General features: G+C 31.6%; 1 protein-coding gene across 1 annotated transcript; it reads right to left on the bottom strand.

Moving 5' to 3' along the window:
• Window positions 1–9,831: 9,831 nt before the first annotated feature.
• On the bottom strand, window positions 9,832–13,578 carry LOC131662444 (protein trichome birefringence-like 43). Its single transcript, XM_058932221.1, has 5 exons — window positions 13,161–13,578; window positions 11,876–12,047; window positions 11,143–11,318; window positions 10,892–11,050; window positions 9,832–10,276 (listed from the first exon to the last, which is right to left on the bottom strand). Exons 1-5 carry the CDS (start codon window positions 13,430–13,432, stop codon window positions 9,970–9,972), a joined length of 1,086 nt encoding a protein of 361 aa, XP_058788204.1. The 5' UTR covers window positions 13,433–13,578; the 3' UTR covers window positions 9,832–9,969.
• Between the last annotated feature and the right edge of the window lie 5,069 nt (window positions 13,579–18,647).

Genomic DNA, 18,647 nt, shown 5'->3' with positions numbered 1-18,647 from the left:
ATATTCATGTTAAATCACTTGAAGGACACTAAAGGATCTAAGTGTGGGGTTGTAAACTATTGAAAAAGGGCAAGAAAAATGAGATCTCAAAAGAAAAAAAAAGAGAAAAGATGAATATGGATCTTGTAAAAAAAAAAGAAGAGGTTTTAAAAATTCAAAGCAAGAATAATCTTTACCTTTGCCCACTTTTGAGAAAGACCGGATAAGGTCCAAACCCCACTTTTACGATTCAAATCAGTTTGAGTAGAGAAGTGAATCCATTATAAATGCCAAGCACCAAACCATTTGTTATCCCGTTTCTTGTTTACCCACCAAACCCAAGCCGCGATACAACCCTAAGACCTTATGAAGTGTGTGCAATCCGTGTGTGTAGTGATTTGAGAATTTATTCAAAGTTGAAAGTAATATGCATGCCTTGATACTGTGAGTGTAGACATTTTAACCCGGAGAGATTTGGTGAGAGTGTGAAAAGCTTGCAGGTGAAAACGTGCTCGAAAGTGAGAATGCAGTTGATAGTTTGAAGAAGGAAATCAGAAACTCGATTGCTAAGTGAAGGAATCTTGCGAAAAACCTGATTGTGTTGTGGAGAAAAGAATCTCGTGGTGACCTCTGTTTTGCCTCGATACATCGCTTGAGGACAAGCAATGAGATAAGTGTGGGGTTGTGATCGGTCACCATTTCTAGTAAGTTTCCGCATCTTTTTCCGACCGAAATTCGCAATCTTGGTAATACTAAGTGGCATTGTCATATGTTTTTCAAGTAAGTTTCTTGTTTTTCGATTGTGTGATGTTGTTGCATGATTAGTGTGTTCTGAGTATTATTCAAGTGCCGTTTTATGCGTTGGTTGTTAGTTTGTGTGTGGTCAGGTTAATGCACGGGAGAGGTCGAAGTTATGGCGCGCACAAGCGAGAAAAGAAGCCAAAAGAGCCAAAACTGAGGTCAACACGGGCACCCGTGTGTGTGCACACGGCCGTGTCAAAAGATGGCTGGAAAGTTGGTTTTTGGATAGAAAACAGAGGTTTCACACGGGCACCCGTGTTCCTGCACACGGTCCGTGTGAAAAGCTGCGCAGAAAGTGAATTTGTGGAGCTGAAGCAGTTGACCAACACGGGCACCCGTGTTCCTGCACACGGTCCGTGTTGGTAGGCGCGGGCAGATTTCCAACTTTTATTATTTTGAAAGCCTTGAACTCATTAAGGGTAATTTGGACCTTTCGGATACGAGGGATGACTGCCAACACTACTAAAACCTAACAGGAGGAAGGAATGGGGCATCTGGGATCATTGAGCATAGAGAATTACAGAGAAAGAAGAGTCAAGGGTTTTGGAAGAAGATCTTCAAGAGCACTAGCGATTGGAGATCATATCAACCACTAATTTCTTGTAATGACTTCAATTACTCTTGTTATTTTCTTAAACATTATGAGTAGCTAAACTATTTCATGCTAGGGTGATGTCCCTAAATCTTTTCATGTAATGACTTGTTAAAACCGTTGTGATGAATTTGATGTTTTTATAATTTGAGTTTATGATTCAAAGATTTTCATGCTTCATTGTATTGGAAAATATTTTGTTGATCTATGATTAGGGTTAGGCTTGACACACCACTCTAATGCGTTTTGAATCAAAACATTACCGGTAAATCGCTTAGGAATAAGGATTTCACCATAGTGATCATCCATTCTAGAACACGATGCATAATGCCTTAATACTAAAATCAATTATTGAGGAATTGAAATTGACTTTTAAGTATTAAGAAGTTCTCCACTAAGGAATTAGGGAAAACTATTTTATAGAATTGATACTCGATTGTGGTCACATCTTTTCATGAACAACGGTGTTTTCAAGGGGTTACATAAGATTTATACATCAACCTTAGCATGCTTTCTCATTTGTGAACCAAATCATCATTTACTTATCGTTTTTAATTATAAACAGTTAGTAGTTTCATCAAGCAAATCAAAAACCCAACAATAGCTTTTTTGTTCAATTGAAATTTAGTACTGGCTTATACGTTATTCGCAGTCCTTGTGATCGATACTTGGATTCAACTCCATTTTAATAACTACATCGGTAACAAAAGTAGTACACTTGCTATTTTCCGATCACAAGGTTAGTCAGCTGTAAATGGATTTTCAAAGTTAAGGAAGGAATTGAAGGAGTGACGTCGAAAAGATACAAGGCAAGGTTAGTTGCAAGGGGTTTCACTCAGAAAGAAGGTGTCGACTTCAATGATGTGTTTTCTCCTGTTGTGAAGCATAGGTCCATTCGAATGTTGCTTGCCATGGTGGCACAGTTCGATCTTGAACTGGAACAGATGGATGTGAAGACTGCGTTCTTGTATGGTGATCTAGATGAAACGATCCTGATGAGGCAACCTGAAGGGTATGTCGAAAAGGGGAAGGAAGATTATGTATGCAAGTTAAAGATATCTTTGTATGGGCTGAAACAATCTCCTCGACAGTGGAATAGGAGATTCGACAAGTTCATGGCACGCATAAGTTTCATTAGAAGTCAGTTCGACCACTGCGTTTACTTCAGATTTCGACCTGGAAATTCATTTGTTATTTTGTTGCTTTATGTGGATGATATTCTCATAGCTAGCAACAGTGTTGAAGATGTGATGAGGGTGAAGGCTGAACTCAATAAGGAGTTCGATATGAAGGATCTGGGAGCTGCTTCCAGGATTCTTGGAATTGACATTCGAAGAGATAGAAAGAAGTCGAAGTTATGCCTATCTCAAGAGGCATATCTACGGAAGATTCTTGAAAAGTTTGGTATGTCGAATTCGAAGCCAGTTGTGACTCCAACAAACCCTCAATTCAAGCTGAGTATTGATCAGTGTCCCAGTACTGATGTCGAAAGAGCCTATATGAATAGCATCCCATATGCTAATATAGTTGGTTCTTTGATGTATGCTATGGTCTGTACTAGACCCGACATAGCATACGCAGTAAGTCTTGTAAGCAGGTACATGGCGAATCCTGGAAAGGCTCACTGGCAAGCATTGAAGTGGATTTTAAGGTACATAAATGGATCTCTAAACAGAGTCTTAATTTATGGTGGAGCCTTGGGTGAAGATAGTAAAGCAGCAATAGAAGGATATGTCGACTCTGATTATGCAGGTTGTATGGATTCTAGAAAGTCTATTTCTGGATATGTTTTCACTATGTTTGGCACAGTAATTAGTTGGAAAGCAACTCTTCAGAAGGTTGTTGCTCTATCAACCACTGAAGCGGAATATATTGCTCTCACTGAAGCTGTGAAAGAAGCATTGTGGCTTGAAGGTTTTGCGAAGGAGCTGAAACTTCAAGGTCGAGGTATCACTGTTAAATGTGATAGTCAAAGTGCAATACACCTGTCAAAGAATTCAGCCTATCATGAGCGAACTAAGCACATTGATGTGAGGCTGCATTTCGTCAGAGGAGTAATCGAGCGTGGAGAAGTCCAAGTGCTGAAGGTTTCGACTGAAGACAATCCTGCTGATATGATCACAAAGACATTGCCGAGTTACAAGTTTTTCCACTGTATGCAGTTGATAAAGCTGCATGAAGAAAGCTAGTCTGTTCCTTGACGTTGTAGAGTTAGGTCCAAGGTGGAGATTTGTGAGATATTGGATCGAACTCTAGTATTGTCGAAGGGTAGCTTCTTGGTTCGACAGTTCGATAGAGTTAAGCATGAAGTCGAAGGATTGTTCACATGCTGGTGTCGAAGTGTGCATGCTGTAGTCAAAGATGGGTTTAGCATGCAGATGTCGAAGATGCTAGGGTTGTTAGCATGTTAAATTAGGTTTTAGTGTTTAAACCCTAATTTGTTAAGTTAGCTTGTTTATTAAGTTGGCTTGTGTAATGGGCCTTGCTGAAAAAGCCCATTAGTTAGTATGTTAGGTTTTATTATAAATAGCATACTAGTCTCTCATCATTGCTAAGCTGCAAATCCTAATTTAGGGTGAGAGAGGTTATTTGTTATTCTTGTAAACTTGTAATCTTGTTTTAAGAGAAAGTAAAAGAATAGCAGTTATAACCAATTCTTGTGTTCTTATTCTCTTCCCTAATTCCCTATTATAATTTGTTCTTGGTATCGTTTTTCACAACAATAACAATAATAATAATAATAATAATAATAATAATAATAATAATAATAATAATAATAATAATAATAATAATAATAATAATAATAATAATAATAATAAAAGAAATTCAACAATATTCTTGTCTACTTCTATTTCATATAGCTTTGACCTATTTTCATAATTTTGCTTTATTTCAACAATTATTTACTCTAATCCTTGAATTATAATTTCGGATACTATCATGTTTAGAAAACTTGCTTCATATTCCTCTTGATTTCACTGGTGGCTAATATAAGTTTGCTTTTTCCCCTTTGATGCTTTTGATAGTAGATAATCATAAGGGTGACAGTTGAATATATTAAGACAAAATTCATCTTATACATTAAAAAATACATTTAATTCATTCATCTTATAAAAAAATAGTGTATTGGATTAAATCCATCCTTTAATATACATGGATGGATCCAATTTATCCAACACATTTTGATGATCTATAATATTGTTCAGAAATACAAAAATTCGAGTTTTTCAGAAATACACAAAATCGATTTTTCTGGAAAAATAAAAAATCGAGTTTTAAGAAAATATTAAAAATTGATTTTTTGGAAAATACGAAAAAACCGAATTTTTCGGAAATATGAAAATATCGCGTTTTTCCGGAAAAAAAATTGAGTTTTTGCAAAACATGAAAAAAAACCAAGTTTTTTTGAAAATAACAAAAAAATCGAGTTTTTCGAAAGTAAGAAAAAGTTGAGTTTTTTTGAAAAAATGAAAAATTGAGTTTTCGGATATGCGAAAATATCAGGTTTTTTCGAAAAACTTAAAAAAATGAGTTTAAAAAAAAAAAAAAAAGAGGAATTATGAAAAACCCGATTTTCTGGAAACACAAAAGAAATGAGTTTTTTCTTAAAAATGAAAAAATCTAGTTGTTTTCTTCGAAAAATCGTGTTTTTTCAAAAATATAAAAAAACAATTTTTTCCGAAAATACGGAAATTCAATTTTTTTTCGTGATAATGAAAAATCGATTTTTTTTGAAAAAACAAGTTTGTTTTTCTGAAATATGAAATATCGATTTTAATTTGAAAACGTAAAAAAAAAAATATTATTGCAAAATATTTGAATATATTTAAATTATTTTTTAGATGGATGGATATCCATCTATTAAAATGATGTTTAATGGATGAATTTGATAAATTTTTTACTTAACATATAGATTGGATTGGATATTTTTAAATAAATTTTAATGAATTGTTAATGGACTAATAAATTATTTTGATCCATTCATTAACAATCCAATCCATATCATTCAATCTATCTGTTTTGTCACCCATAAATAATTATAATAATTGGCATTTTATATCAAATAAAGAAGTTCAATTAGTTCTTTTCTTTACTTCAATGCATATTCCTTATAGATATCATATCCCTGAAGTCTGAAAATATAATATAGTTTTATATGATTGTGTAATCTGCACAACATGTGCATATCTCATTTGATTCAATTGTTAAAACTAGGGGTGGCAAAGTGGGCGGCCCGCCCCGTTTAGGCCCGTCCCATTTAAGCCCGTCCAAAAGCGGGGTGGGGCGGGGCGGGCCTACTTAGGTGTCCGAGCTCAAAAGTCATGCCCGCCCCGTTTACTAACGAGTTGGCGGGTTGGCGGGCCGGCCCGCCAATTTTTATTTATTTATTTATTTTATAATTTGATTTACCACATAATTTACAAAAAAATTAATTATAACCAAAAAGGTTGATAAAATATATTTTTAAAAAACGCACAATAAAACTTCAACATATCTTAAGTCCAAACAGTTCAAAAAATAAAACAAATAAAGATCAATTATAACAAAAAAATAACAAAATAAACTCAACCACAATAAAAAAGCGTATCAAAATAAATAAATAATACATATCACTTTAATCTTATTTAAAAACTAACTACTAAAAAACTCAATTAAGCATTTACATAAAATAGACAGGGATAACAATTACACCGCATAATACATCACGGTGCATAAAATAGTACTGCATAGAATATCAACACCTAACTTTCTCACTAATTACTTCATATAAACTTTTATATTAACCGATTCCTTAATAGTTAAATCTAAAATTTGTCACACTTATAGACTCATCAAATTCCTCCTTTTCTTAAAATCAACATCTATTTATAAAGAAAACATGTGAACTAATGTATTAACAATGTAATAATTATGCATGTTATACAACTTTTCTTTTATTTCAAGTTTTTCCAATCAACACATGTATTAGAAAGTTATAGAAAGAACGTTACAATTATAATTCAATTTGTATGTATAATAATTTAGAATACAATTCAATCAATATAATTCTAAGAGAAGAGTGTTATTTTTATAGTTAAAGTTGTTTTAATTCTAAATAAAAAAAAATCTTTTTAACAAAAAGCCCGCGGGCAAAACCCGCCCCGCCCGCCTCGGCCCGGTTTTTTAAGCGGGTTAGGCGGGGCGGGCCTACTTAAGGTACCGAGCCGAAAACCTCAGCCCAGCCCGCCCAAAATGGCGGGTCAAACGAATCGCCCCGGCGGGCCTGACCCGTTTTGCCACCCCTAGTTAAAACTAAATTATAGGTTTATTTAACTTTAAATTCTCTTCTAATTTTTTATTTTCTTTATGGTTCCGTATATTCTAAAAATATATTTTCGATGACTCTTCGGCAAATAAATTTATTCTTAGAATCAAGCGTGGTTTAAAAATACATGAATTGTGTATAAATAAGATATATCCAAAAATATATTTTAGATATTTAGAAATATTTTTGATTTTTCCTGAGGTTAGCTAATAATCTATAGAATGTATTAAAAAACTAATGGGAAACCCCTTGCGCCCGCACAATTTTGGTGTGAGATGGACCGGGTTTATCAAATACATATAGTACTATAAGTAAAAAAATCAAAATATATATATATATATATATATATATATATATATATATATATATATATATATATATATATATATATATATATGAAATTGAAATATAAAAATTATATTGTTTAAACAAAACTATTAAATTGATAAAAAAAATTCAAAAGTAGTATTTATTTATAGGATATGGTATAATATTAATAAAAAAATAATGCAGTAAATATTGTTTAGATTCTACTTACTAAACATGAATAAGAATAATAGGCAATTGAATGGATGTTCTGAAGTCCAAAAACATAATGATAAAAAAAATGAACTTTAATGTTGTACAAAAAATAAAATAATCCGTGTGTTTGCGCGAATTTGTGAATGGTTACCCGTGCGTCTGTACGAGTTATGGTGTGGACCGCGGATATGTCACTAGTTTATCATGAGAATTCAAAGAAATTGAAAAATATCAAAATATTATTGGAAAAAAGAAGAAAAAAAATAAACTGCAAGATAGTTGTATAAGTTTTAAAAAATTTCTATTGCTAAGAGAAAATTTTTTTTTTTAGGGTTGATAGAGTTGTACTTGTTGTTACTTTGGATAGAGTTGTACTTGTAATATTAAAAAGATTTATAAAATTTAATAAATGAGACAAACAAATATCCAAAAATTTTCATATATTATCTAAAAAAATATTGTATGTTAAACTAAAACAGATAATAAATCGATTTAAAAGAGATAATAATTCAGTTTTACAAAAAAATGCATAACCAAAATAATTGATATTTTTTAAAAGAGATAATAAATCATTACTCGTGCGTTCACACATTACTGATGAGTTACTCGTGCTTTCACTTGGTGTGATACATTGTAATTTCACCATTATTTATTTATTTATTTATATTTTATATATTTATTTATTATTTAAATTATTTATTTAATTATAGAAAATACTCGTGCGTTCGCACGAATATACCGTTGTGTTACACGCATTTGTATCAAGAAATTACTTAAAAAGTAAACAACTGAAATCCAACTAAAATACCCGTGCTATTTGATTGGTTTCAATCTAATTTTCTTGTACTCATATTCCTCTGCGGCCGGACTCTTTTATATGGTGGAGGGATGCAGGCAATTTCTCGGTGAAAGCCGCGACTGCTAGGCTTTATGGCCTTTCACCCGCAGGTTCCTTTTCTCATATGGAATCTGTTTTCAGTCGGTTAAGGAAGTCTCAAGTTCATAGTAAAATCAAAGTTTTCGCTTGGAGAATATTTCATAATAGGTTGCAAACTCAGGATCAATTAGCGAAAAGAGGAATCATTTCGGGTCTGCAGAATTGGGTTTGCCCGATTTACTTAGGTTCGGAAGAAAACCTCATTCATCTTTTTTTCAATTGCTCGGTAGCGGTTCAGGTGTGGCATCAGGTTTCTTTGTGGATTGGTCTTGGTCTATTTGCGCCCTTCGTGTCGGGTTCCAACCATTTTGAGGATCTCATGCGCCTCCTTAGTAGCAAGGTGACCAAGTCCTTCGGTTCTATTTTTTGGTTTGATGTGGTTTGTGCGATTTGGCTAGTGCGGAACGATAATCTTTTTTAGGGCGGTCTCAAAGGGGTCTGGGAATTCGTGGAGTTGGCTAAATCTTTAGCTCGGGACTGGTTTTGTTCTAGGACTAAGGGGGATCCTTGTTGTAATAGATTGTTTTGGATAGTCGTTCCTTTGGCTTGCATTTTTGCGGTTTCGTTGTAATTTTCTTTTGGTCGCTTCTTGTTGTTGGGTTGAGTACCCCTTGTACTCCTTATATATAATCATTCTTGCTTATAAAAAAAAATACGAGAAAATATGAAAATGTATTGAAGAATATGTCAATTTTATATTGACATCAATGCAATTAAATCAAATCAAAGTATTGAGTTACAGATTGTTAGACATAAATAGTTGTTGAAGATCCGCTTACACAAAAATAATATTGAATTTTTTAAATTTTAATTTATTATTATAAAATAAAATTTAATAATATTTTTTATAAAATAAAGTAAAAAAATGATAGATTTAGACACAAATAATAATATATTATATTTTATCATATAAAATTAATGATAAATGAATTTGTTGATATTGAATCTTTAAATATGAATTAAATATATATATTATTTAAAATTTATTTTTAAAAAAATTGAAAGGTACATATATGATATTTTTAATTATATTAATACAAGTTGTATTTTTAATAAAATGAAAATGTGATATTAATACAAATTTTTTAAAGAGTAAAAATGTAAAATTATATAAAAAGCTTATTTTAGTAAAACAAAAATGTAATGCTAAGTATAAAGCTTAAACCAAGAATCGAACTCACAACTACTGGGTTTCCAATTTCACCAACTTTCACTCAACTACCCCCACTTAGTTTTTTATATTTGAAAACAATTTTGTATATATTATTTATTAATTATTATAATTTTTAATTTTATTTTTCTAATTTTAAGCTCCTCATTTTTTGAGACCATGGACCATCAGCCTGATTTCCTTGAATCAAGGACGACTTTGATTTAGAATACTGAAGAATATTTATTTATCAAATTTTAAAATATTTTAAAATGAGAATTAAATTTAAATTTTTAAAATTTTAAAAGGTAAAGATAAAAGTAATGAAAATTTCGTCTTAGAAATTAAATTTTGATTTATTTTTTAAAAAAAAACTTTTTATAACGTTCTAAACATATCTGCATAAAAATCATTCAAAGATACACATTAATTTAATATTAGAGATTAAAACAACGTCCATAATAATTTTGCAAGGATCAAAACATATCTATTTCTTTAATAGAGATCAAATATAAAATTTATTAGCTTATAAGGACAAAAACATATTTAAACAAAAATAAAAAATTCTTATAAAATCTTCAATGCTCTGCCAACTTTTCTAATTCCAACTTAAAATTCCACTCTTTGCAATAAGATAACTTATTCAATAATCTTTACAAATATTGATTCAAAATATACATTAATCAATTTTGAATTAAAGCTGCATATAAAAGTTGATTCCAAGTATCAGGAACACCAGCTAGGCACCAATGGCTGCAATCCATGTCCCTATGTCCTCCATGTCCATAAACTGATGGGTGACCATCTTTTCTGAGCTGTGACAAAGTTGTAATATCAAGCAAATTTATAGGCTTTTTCATGGTACTTAGAACTCTCTGTAAAACCAATTCTGCTGGGTGTGGGCCTCCTGGATACATGGTTCCTAATAATGGTTTCTCTTGTCCTTCACAAAATTTTGCACTTTCTGTTGGTGTTCCCCATTGCTCTGAGCTGCAAATAATTAGAAAATGAAGATTTTCATAATTGAGCTATTTTATTAAATTGCTTTCAAATTGACACTGCCCTTGAGAAGTTTTTAAAATCAAATCGGAGTGCAATTGCGATGTAATTAAAAATATTGCAATTAAAAATCACATGTCTTCGAGAGTTGTCTTAAATTTTTGAAAATTCTATATTGATTAGCTACAATTTAAAAATAAATAGTCATATTTCTTCGGAGATTGATTATGACAAATATTTTATTAATTTCTATTTGACCACAATTTAATTTAATTTAATAATATTAAATTTTAGGTTGTGCGTTAATATGTCTTTCACATCCTTAAATACAACGTTGAATTCTTATTAAAAATTAAAATTTTAGAATTCCAAAACTTTAAATTTCCAACAATGTAATGAATAATATTTTTTTTTTTTTACTTTAACCGTCTCTTAACTGTAATTTTTATGAGTTCTTAAATTTTACAAAGCAATACTTTGCGGTAGGTATCACATCAATCACAATAGTCAGAATCACACCATTTATAATTGCAATTTAAAACTATTTTAAAAATCATAATTTTTATTTTTCATCTCATAGTCAACTTAATATCAAAAAATACTTACTTAACATGATCCGGAGAGACTCCTTGAAAGAACACTCTTGTTTTATTAATGTCAATATTTGTATCAATCCAATTGGCCCATGTTTTCAGTCCTTTCTCATATGCAACCAAACGATCCATATCTCTAAATCTATTATTCCCTTCTTGAATAAAATCCCATCTGCATGAACAAAATAAAAGTGCTAAAAGAATATATACAAAGTATGTACTAGAAAGATTAAAAAAAAAAAAGAAGGAATAAGTTTTAATTACGGTTGTTTTCTTCCGGTGTGAAGCCACCAATGCCAAGAGTCAAAAATCAAGACATCAATTCCTTTCCATGTTTGGGCAGCTTGAATAGAATCTAGTTTCAAAACTCTACCAATATTTTCACCAACAATGTCCACCAAAAATGCATTGCGAGAGAACATCACCTTAACATTATAGCTCTGCAAATCATGTCATACAAAAACTATAAGTTATAAGTTACTTTTATAGTTTTATCATTAATAAAAAAAATAATATAGGCGAAATTCACTTTATTTCCTGGTAATATTTTTTTTTTAGTTTCTCTAATATTTTTTTGTTTAGATTACTCGTAAGTGTGCAATTTAAACACCAAATCTATGGGAGAAATCAAACAAAAAAATATTATAGAGATAAATTTTATATTTAGGAGGCAAAAGACATAGTATTTTTATAATTTAAGGAGTGTTTGAAAAAAAATTTACATGAAAAAAATAAATTTCGTCTACATTACAAGAGGTTTTGTATATTTAACCAAAAAGAAATTATTTTATGGTTTCTGAGCAATGATATTTTATGTGTTATGAGATATATCTAAATATATATATATATATATATATATATATATATATATATATATATATATATATATATTTTTTTTTTTTTTTGAATTTTGATTACTAGAATTATGATAGATTTAGTTATAGTATTGAATAAGACAAAAACCAAATAGGAGATTAAAAAAAGAATAGAGATTAACCGTAAAGGTGAAAATGGAGAGATCACCAATTCTCACTAAGGTATAGTGAGTTTGTGGAACACCTATGTGAAGCATGCAAGTGAGTGATTGCCATTGATTCAAACTCAAGGAGTCTCCCACAAACAAAAGACTCTTCCCTCTATGTCTTCTTAAGAAATCTTCACCATTGAATCTATAAAATAAAATAAATTCAAAATCACAAGTGGATCCAAATAAAGTTGCATAGTCTAAATCATCATTAAATGAACTTTTTGTTTGATTCTACTATGACAAGTAATCCTTCTTTGTAGACAAAATGATTGAAAGTTACTTCACAATATGATCATCTCAATTTCAACTTCTTCACATATAAGTCATATTGGTAGGTCAAGGAAATACGTGTATTTAAGTCTAATTACAACCTTTAACTAATTGTTTGGAGTATGACAACCATTAAAAAGACATCCTAACAAAAAATAAATTGAGTTCAAATTTTAAAGATAGATTTAACAAATAGCTTATTTCTCAAGATAGAGTTTTATTTAAGTAGCTAACCATTTACAACCCCTTATTCTTTGAAAAAACATCCACATCCACTAGGTTAAAACCTTAACTTCATAATTAAACAATTCAATTATTTCTCAAACGTGTTACATTAATTTGGTATAGTAAAAACCATACTTGGAGAGAAAAGTGACACAATTTTGTAATTGATGTCTATATGATTGCTAGTGAAACTTCTTAAATTTTGTTCATAAACAAGTACATTTCCCTTCATAGATCAAAGATTGATTTTCTAATCTCTCAATTGAACATCCTAAGAAAATCAGACCCACTGCGGTTACAATTAACCGCATTCAACATTTTTCTAATCGTTGGATTAAGATCAAATGGTCTAAATTTAAATATAATTTTAATTTATATTGAATAAAAAATATTTAATTTAACATTTTAATCATTTGATTTTGATCTAATAATAAAAAAATATCGAATGCACGAGTACAACAAATTTTTGAGTGCTTACAAGTTGGGCTACAACATTAGATCTTACATTTGTTACGATTAAACCAAATCTAATTAAAAGCTTATACAATATATTTTAAGATTAAACAATGAATAACATTCATAAAATGTGTCAAGCAAATCTTAAAATAATTAACAAAATCAATATTACTAAATTGGACGTCATTGACAGAATGGAACTCCGGATCGAACCCTAAATCTCTCTCACTATTGTGTATAAAATAACATGAATAAAATATACATGACTAAAAATAATAAAAGTAACTAAATGAAAAATGTGTACCTAGGCAAGTTACATCCTGTTGGCTGCCATCTATACTTGAGATAGAATTGATCTGGTCTACCATTACTCTGACAATCAAATTCTTTCTCAATAAAAGGACACTGTGAAGTTTCATATAAAGGGTATGATTCATCATAAACCCATCTTCCCTTAAACAAATCACAACCACTCTTTACAATTATTTCCTTGTGATCAATATTAACCTTCTTCCCATGTGCAAGATTCATGGAAAGAGTATGGAATATCAAAACAAATATGATGATAAATTTCATGGTATAGTTGTACTCACAACAAGGGTGTGTCTTTTCTTTTGTTAATGGAAGATGTTTGCAATTTTTTTTGATAAGGTTTGTGTCTATTTATGTGTTAGAAGGAGGGAGAAGAGTTAACATCAAATGGATTTAAATTGAAATGGATATGCATTAACAAAAACAAATATCATATACAAGTTATGTGAGTATTTTAGGCGTGTGAATGTATGGTAGTGAACAGAATGTGTTGAAATAGTTTTATTGGAAATGAAGATTTTGTAAGTTTGAATAAATAAAATTAATGATATGATGGTAGATACATTTGATACATTGACTCCTCAAAATTTAGTATGACTAGTTTTAACTTTATGTTTTTTAGAGATAAAAAAATAAAAATGAAACTAAATTGTTAGCACTACTTGGCAAATTGTATGGTGAATAACAAAATGAAATGAAATGTGAATGAAACATTTGTATACTAAAATGTTTAGTTTTTATATAAGATGGTCATCTTATTATATAGGCCTAATTATATTAAGAGAAAAAATCTCTAACAAATTCATTAACAAGCTAGTTATATATTGAAGTTTAATATCTTCTTTTAAATTGGAGTTTTCTTATTAGTAAAATAATGTAAATATATAATAAAAGAAAAAAAATCCAACTTTGAATATGAATGCAAAAGTTCAACTGACACAATAAATATCAAAACAACAAACAAAAGCTAAATAGAAAAAACAAAAACAAAAATGCCCAAAAATAAACAACACAATGAGAACTCAAGTGACATGAAAAAGTCTTAAAACAGCAATCGCATAACGAATGTCCACCCAACGAAATACCTGCTAGATCTCAGACCTCCAAATCCACTATCAATAGGCTAAAAGCAGCACAGTTAAACCAAGAACCACTAAACAACTCTGAAGCAGGCCGGACCACTTGCTCTGCTATTGGTTAAGACACTGGATATGATTCTGAAGCCTGAGTGAGAAAGAGAAGGAGTTGATAGGTAAACGACTACAAAACCAATTCCAAGCCAAAAAGGCACTCTTCTCTTCCAATTCTTTTACGGTTGTTGTCTTACTAGACAAGTACTTGTCGTTCTACGCTAACCAAGTGGATCACACTTTAGCAAGCTAAATCATAGCAAAGACTCTCTTAGAATTTCATGTTTCCTTGAAGAGATGAATAATTCAAAGAGTCGTGATGTCCCTAAGAAGAGCACCTGAACCCCTAACCACCCAAAGATTATATACTAGACAATAAAGGACAGACTACAAGTGACAAATAAGTGGGAGGCCGATTCAAGCCAGTCCCTACATATGATACAATAGATAGCCTCAAGATCAATGATAACCTCCCTTTTGAATAGGGTTTCTATAGAGGGGAACCTATCCAAAATAAGCTGCCAGGAGAAGATCACCAATTTAAAGGGAGCCCAACTATCCCAAATAAAAGAAATAGATAGAAAGTCCCTAACTAAAGGAGGGTCCGACGTCTAAAGAATAACACAAAGAACTTAATAGGCCAATGCCACTAAAAAAGACCCATCACAAGAATGCCTCCAAACCCACATACCACTCTCCTCACTAAGATGAACCACTTAGAAGGCCAAGAAAAGGATAAAACCATAGGTCCTTCCCGGATGAAAAATGATCTTCTCCACCTAAGATCCCATGAAATTCTCCCATTTTCCCACTTCACTAACAATCCCATTTCCAAACCTTAGAAATAGAGAAGAGACCTGGGAATCTGGCTTTAAGAGGAGTATTTAGTAGCCAAGGATCATTTCAAAAGGAAGTTTGGAGACATGTTCTCACCTTGTTAACAAAACATAACTCAAACCTAATTGGGGGATCATCATTTTTTTATTCAAGGAGCGATACCCTTTTCCACCAAGATGAACAAGACTAAAGACCTAAGGACTTTCCGCCATATATGGATGAGACAAGGGATACACCATACCTAGAAGAAAGAATGTCGAACCACAAACCAGAGACGCCCATAAGAAGTCTCCATGTCCATTTGAGTAAGAGGGAAAGATTTTCTAATCAAAGATCTCTAACCCGTAAGCACCCATCATTCCTAGACATATAGACATCCGACAACCTCACCCAAGAGATCTTAGCACCCCCTTCACACCACCTCAAAATAGAGTGTATGTCTATCAACCTAAGTTTGTGAGCTAAATTTAAGAAGAACCAAGATTATCAGCTTGGTAAAGATGTCAACTAATTGGTTGGATGAATCAACAAGCATGAGATGAATGCCTCATGCTCGCCCATTATCGTGTACAACATGACACTCCGATTTAATATTTTTATTCACTCATGAAAAATCGAATCAGTGTCGATTTAAATGACACTTATGTTATCAAAGAAGATAATAATTTTTTTGCGTAGGATAGAGAAATCTTGCAGCAGATACAGGAACCATTGGGCTTGAAAAGACATTCTTGCTAGTGCTTTGTATTCTGCCTCGGATGAAGATATCGATACCATAAGTTCTTTCTTACTTTTCTAATATATTATAGATGAGTCAAGACAAAAACATAAACTAGTTATTGATATTCTTATTTAAGAGCATGTTCCGACTCTGAATTTGTAAAACAAGTGATGTTGAGATATGAATTTTGGCTGAATAATAGTCCTAATGCAGAAGCAATCTTGATGTGTCACAAAATCCATATAATTTCTTACATATGTGTTTATGTGGGTTGGGAGAGGTAGTGACTTAGCCCACAGACAAAAAAATCATGTAAGGCGGGGGGAGTGAATTAAATAAAGCAACTTACCAATTAAACTTCTGAATTGTTTTGTATCATTAAGCAATTTTGCATCAATACAATTTATGGTTTGACCAAGACCCATGGGAGTGGATAGTGGATTGGCAGAAACTACATCAACATTTTGCAAGAGGTTGAGGTTATACTTTCTAGGACAAAGGGTTATCCCTTGAAAAGATCTAGCAACCTTAAATCCAAGAAAGTATTTGAGATTGTCTAATTCAACTATTGTTATAAGTAGAGCGCTACCTAGAATATTAAAACCTAATAATGACGTTGTTGGGAATCGCACCTAGAACCTATAAATAATATCACAACGGTTGTTTTTCTCAATCATTGTTATATACGTAACGCGCTAGCTAGCTTATCATCACCGTGACACGCATATTGTGAAAACCAGCCTAAATAAAATCACACTCGACTTAACAACGGATATAGATCCGTCATTATATGTGTTTCACAACTGTTATCATATGTATTTTCCGTAGTAGTGTAACCATAACGAAATCCTTTTCTAAATGAATTGATATATATATTTAAACTTACCCTCATGATCATTTAGTATGGTTTAGTTTTTGTTACTCAATATCTTTCATGGTTTATAATTTTATAATTAATAGCCATTTTTATTGGTCATGACAGTGGATATGATTATGAAGTTAGACGGGGAAAGAGAAGACGTTCACATGTAACAGACTACAACAACAACTTCAAGTAATAAAAAACACTCTTCTCTTCCAACTCTTTTACGTTTGTTGTCTTACCAAACAAGTATTTCTCTTTCAACGCTAACCAAATGGACCATACTTTAGCATGAAAAATCACATCAAAGACTCTCCTAGACTTAGACTAAGCTTTTAAAGAGATGAATAATTCAAAAAGAGTTCTGATGTCCATAAGAAGAGCCACTTAAACCCCTAACCACCCAACGATCATATACTAGACAATAGAGGAAAGACTACAAGTGACGAACAATTGGGAGGCCGATTCAAGCCTCTAGATCAATGATAACCTTCATTTTGAAGATGTTTTCTCTAGAGGGGAACCTATCCAAAAGAAGCTTCCAGGAGAAGTTCACCACTTTAAAGGGAGAGTCCAACTATCTCAAATAAGAGGAAGAGGTAGAAAGTCCCTAACTAAAGGAGGGTTCGTTGTCTGAAAAATAACACCAAGGACTTAATAGGCCAATGCCACCGAAAGAGACCCATCACTAGAATGCCTCCAAAGCTATATATCACTCTACTCGCTAAGATGAACCTCCTAGAGGGCCAAGCATTTTTGCCTTTCATGTTGAGGTCTCTGGTTCGAGACTTAAGGCTTTGTTTTTATGTTTTTCATTAGGTATTTAATTAAAATACCAAAACTACTTATAGTAAGGATTGAACCCGTGTGATAGGCCTCAAAATACTATTTTTATTATTTGTCTTGGACCTCTAAAAAGTCAGGACCGACCCTACACCCTAATTTGAATTTGTAAAACATATGAGGTTTAGATCTGAATTTTGGTTGAATAATAGTCATAATGCATAAGCAATCTTGATGTATCACAAAATCCATATAACTTCTTGCATATGTCTTTATGTGGGTTTGGAGAGGTAGTGACTTAGCATGCAGACAAAAAAGATCATGTAAGGCGGGCAGTGAATTAAATAAAGTAATTTATCAGTTAAACTTCTGAATTATTTTGTATCAGTAAGTAATTTTGCATTAATATAATTTATGGTTTGACCAAGACCTGTGGGGTTGGATGGTGGTTTGGCTAAAACTACACCAACATTTTTGAAAAAGGTTGAGGTTATATGTTATAGAATAAAGGGATATCCTTTGAGAAAATATAGCAACCTTAAATTCAAAAAATTATTTGAGATTGTCTAATTCAATCGTTGTTACAAGTAGAACGTTATCTAGAATATTAAAACTCAATAATGGCATTGTTGGGAATCGAACTCAAGACTTATAAATTATATCACAGCGATTGTTTTCCTCAACCATTGTTATATGTAATGTGCTAGCTAGCTTATCACTCCGGTCACGCGCCTGTTGTAGAAACCAACATACACACAATCACACACAATCTAACAATGGACCAGACGTATATCCGTCATTATATGTGTTTCACAATCGTTTTCATATGTGTTTTCCGTAGGAGTGTAATCATGATGAAATCCTTTTTCTAAATGAAATGAAGTGATATATATTTTTTGCAATAGTAAATAAAAATAAGACCAACATTCAAAAAGTGTTATGTTTGATATGGGGGTGAACTAATTTAAAATTCATGAGATTTAACATATGTTGATCCATCATTCGTTTCTACATTAAACAAACATTGTTCTAATTTCTTTTACCCAATTACATTTTGTTGCTTTAGTGTTTTAAGTAATATGAGCTATTATATATTTTTACCTATATTAAAACTTATCCGCGTATATGATCATTTAGCATGGTTTA

The sequence above is a fragment of the Vicia villosa genome, linkage group LG3, assembly GCF_029867415.1.
Source record: "Vicia villosa cultivar HV-30 ecotype Madison, WI linkage group LG3, Vvil1.0, whole genome shotgun sequence".
NCBI lineage: Eukaryota > Viridiplantae > Streptophyta > Magnoliopsida > Fabales > Fabaceae > Vicia > Vicia villosa.
Note: the sequence above shows the minus strand (reverse complement) of the source record. Positions and strands in the feature narration are given on the sequence as shown.

Bases quoted from the DNA above. Each gene is read 5' to 3' on its own strand.
- LOC131662444 (XM_058932221.1), bottom strand. From the start codon at position 13,432: ATGAAATTTATCATCATATTTGTTTTGATATTCCATACTCTTTCCATG. The intron at 11,319-11,875 runs GTTAATCTCTAT...CATGATTTGCAG, and splicing joins TCTCCATTTTCACCTTTACG to AGCTATAATGTTAAGGTGAT. The intron at 11,051-11,142 runs GTAATTAAAACT...TTGTTCATGCAG, and splicing joins CACACCGGAAGAAAACAACC to ATGGGATTTTATTCAAGAAG.